Raw genomic sequence first — 2,993 nt, 5'->3', positions numbered from 1 at the left:
AATAAGGCCCAGAGAAGCTGGGGAAGGGGAAATCAGGAGGTTGGAGATCCTCCCACCCAGCCTGGAGCTGTGGAAGTGGAGCCAGGCAGGAGCCTGGAGCATCCTCCCACATCCTGAGAGCATTCCCAGGGCAGCTGGCTCCGGCAGGGCAGAGCCAATAACCGATAAAATAAAAATAAAGCCCAGGGAAAGCCCGGAGGGGAGGCTGCAACCGCGTTATCCCGGGCAGAGGGAGCCGGCGGCGCCGCCAGCTGCCGGGAAAAAGCCTCTGGATGGGCAGGGAAAGGCTCGGCAGAGCCCTGGGCACGCTGGCACTGCCACCAAGTGCCATCAGCACTGGGGACCGAGCAGGACGAGCACCTCGTGCTGGGCCACCCCTCCCCACACTCCCAGCGGCTTTCCCAGCCCCAATTCCCCGGGGATTTCCCCCTGTGCTGTTTGCAGCTCCCTCCTGCCTGCTGGGAACAGCGGAGACAAGGCCAAACCTCCCCCAGATCTGCCCAAAATCAGGGTGGGGAGGACGGGCAGCTCAAACTCAGGACAAAATTCCTCATCCTGGCTCCCGAGGGGGACAGGGACACCCCAGACCTGGCAGGGACAGCCTGGGAACTGCAGGAAAACAATGGAGCAGCCTCGGTTTTGGGGAATAACCAGACCCACCATGGAACAGCCTCAGGTTTTTTGGGAATAACCGGAGCCAGCATGGAACAGCCTCAGGTTTTTTGGGAATAAACGTTGCAGGGGATGCTGCCCTTCCCCGTGTGTGACCCCTGCTCCCAGGGGCTCCGGGCAGGGAGGTTTTCCCTCGGTGGCAGCTGAGCAATTCCAGGCCCCGTTCCTGCTTCCCATCAGGGCAGTGACAGTGCCAGGGGCCCCTCCGGAGCCCCCAGGACACAGCACAGGGAAGGGGAGGGCACAGGGAAGGGTTTGAGGGAACCGAAGCGCCGATAACACCCAAAGCCCCCCCTCTGGGAGCTCCTGGGAGCTGCAGATAAGCTGGAGGTGAAAACAAAACGCCTGGACAGTAACAGGACCCTGCCCCGGGTCAGCACTTTCTGCAGCCTCGCTCCTAAATTAAGGCCCCAGCTGTCCCCAGGCTGTGGCTGCACTGGGTTTTGGCCCCTCTGGCTGGGTCCCCTTTTCCAGGAGCTCCAATCCCAGCCCAAAAGCTCTGGATTTCCCAGCCCTGGAAGCCCCGACACGTCCCACGTTCAGAGCTGCTGCCAAGGCCTTTTCCAACGGGAGCCACGGAGAGGAAAAAGAGGAGGAAGCTCGAAGGGTGAATAAATAATGCAGAGACACAAAGTCCTGAGCCCAGAAAGCATCAATTATTGGGATGCCCACGGCACAGGGCACAGCTCACGGTGCCAGCGGGGCTTTGGGATGCTGGGCTCGGCCTCAAATCCCTGCTCACCCCACAGGGGTTTGGGGTGGAGGGGCCCACAGAGATCCGTGGGGTCCACGGGGCAAGGACACCTTCCCCTATCCCAGAGCTGGGGACTGGAAAATTAAATCCTGGCCGTGCTGCAGGGTGAGGAAAAGTTGCCTAAATCGCTGAAAGGGACACCAGGAATCCTTAATTTCCAGCTTCCACATCCTCCCTGAGGCTGCTCGGAATCCCTCCCCTCCAGCCCTGCTTCCCTGAGCACATTTTCCAACCTTTTTCCCTGCAGAGGGTGGATTTGGGATGCTGAGCTCGGCCTCAAATCTCCGCTCACCCCACGGGGGTTTGGGGTGGAAGGGACCACAGGGATCTGTGGGGTCCATGGGGCAGGGACACCTTCCCTTATCCCGGAGTGGATTTGGGATGCTGAGCTCGGCCTCAAATCCCCGCTCACCCCACAGGGGTTTGGGGTGGAAGGGACCACCGGGATCCTCCAGTTCCAACCCTTCCCTGGTCCCAGGGACTCCAGGAATGGGAGCCGGCTCAGGGAAGGATGGGAAGGGACCAGCAGCGCCTGGGGGGCACGGGGGGGACGCAGGGACGTCCCTGGAGCAGTTCGCAGGAGCCACCTCTGCCCTGTGGGGTGGGAAGGGGGGTGGGGGATGTCCTCCCATCACCCGGCTGCCGTTGCCATGACAACGGCGCAGAGATGCCTGTTGCTACGGGCGACGGAGCTGCGTCGGGAGCCGGGATCTGGCTCCGGCTGGAAGAGCCCAGGGCTCCTGGCGAGTGATGTAATGGGGCTCTGCTTAAAGGGCAACCTCCTCCTCTTCCTCCCCCTCCTCCTCCTCCTCCCCACGGGCACCCTCCGATTCACCGGGAGCACCGATGGGCCCGGGGGAGGAGCCCGTTCCCGCAGCATTCCCAGCAGGATGAGGGGAAGGAGCTGGGAGAGGGGTTTGGAGCTGCGGAGAGAAACCCAGCGGGAGCCGGGGCTGCCCACAGGGTCAGGAAACACCCGGGGCAAGGAGCAAACGCAGCTCCTCTCCCTTTTCCCAGCCTCCAGCACTGCCAGGGATCCTTAAATCCACCCCCAGCTCCAGCAGCGGGACAGGGAGCAGCCAGGGATCCCTAAATCCATAGTCGAGGATCCCTAAATCCACAGTCGGGGATCCCTAAATCCAGCCCAGCTCCAGCAGCGGGACATGGAGCAGCCGGGGATCCCTAAATCCACAGTCGGGGATCCCTAAATCCAGCCCAGCTCCAGCAGCGGGGATCCCTAAATCCACAGTCGGGGATCCCTAAATGCAGCCCAGCTCCAGCAGCGGGACACGGAGCAGCCGGGCAGGGACACGGGGGCTGCGAATCGAGGTTTGCTCCAGAGGAGCTGGATCCCCCCGCCCAGGGCCGGGGCCTGGCTGAAGCCCAGCGGTGCCAGGGCTGGCTGCGGGCACAGCGAGTTCCCGAGGGACACAAAGGAGCGGCTGGCACGGAGCATCCCCGGGAACTGGCAGTGCCACCGCGGCTTTTCCTGGGGCACAGGGGAGGGATGAGCCCGCGGAGCGGCCCGGACACATCCAGAGCTCCGTGTGTGGCTTTTCCGAGACAC

The 2,993-nt window shown here is 62.9% G+C and overlaps 2 protein-coding genes across 2 annotated transcripts in view; one reads left to right on the top strand and one right to left on the bottom strand.

Annotated features, from left to right (window-relative positions):
* Positions 1-375, bottom strand: part of CERS1 (ceramide synthase 1) — a 6,099-nt gene extending 5,724 nt beyond the window's left edge. The window contains exon 1 of the mRNA XM_008644983.2: positions 1-375. This exon is cut by the window's left edge and continues 293 nt beyond it. The gene's annotated coding sequence lies outside the window, so the exon portion shown is untranslated.
* Positions 376-1,512: 1,137 nt separating this feature from the next.
* The window catches only part of DDX49 (DEAD-box helicase 49), a gene marked incomplete at its 5' end in the record, with an annotated part of 23,119 nt that continues 21,638 nt past the window's right edge, over positions 1,513-2,993 (top strand). The window contains one exon of the mRNA XM_017727509.1: positions 1,513-1,531. Coding sequence (XP_017582998.1) covers positions 1,513-1,531 — 19 coding nt within the window. The remainder of the gene's footprint in view (positions 1,532-2,993) is intronic.

Source organism: Corvus brachyrhynchos, unplaced genomic scaffold (assembly GCF_000691975.1).
Source record: "Corvus brachyrhynchos isolate BGI_N302 unplaced genomic scaffold, ASM69197v1 scaffold212, whole genome shotgun sequence".
In the NCBI taxonomy this organism is placed as follows: Eukaryota; Metazoa; Chordata; class Aves; order Passeriformes; family Corvidae; genus Corvus; species Corvus brachyrhynchos.
This window is presented reverse-complemented; position numbering and strand designations above follow the sequence as displayed.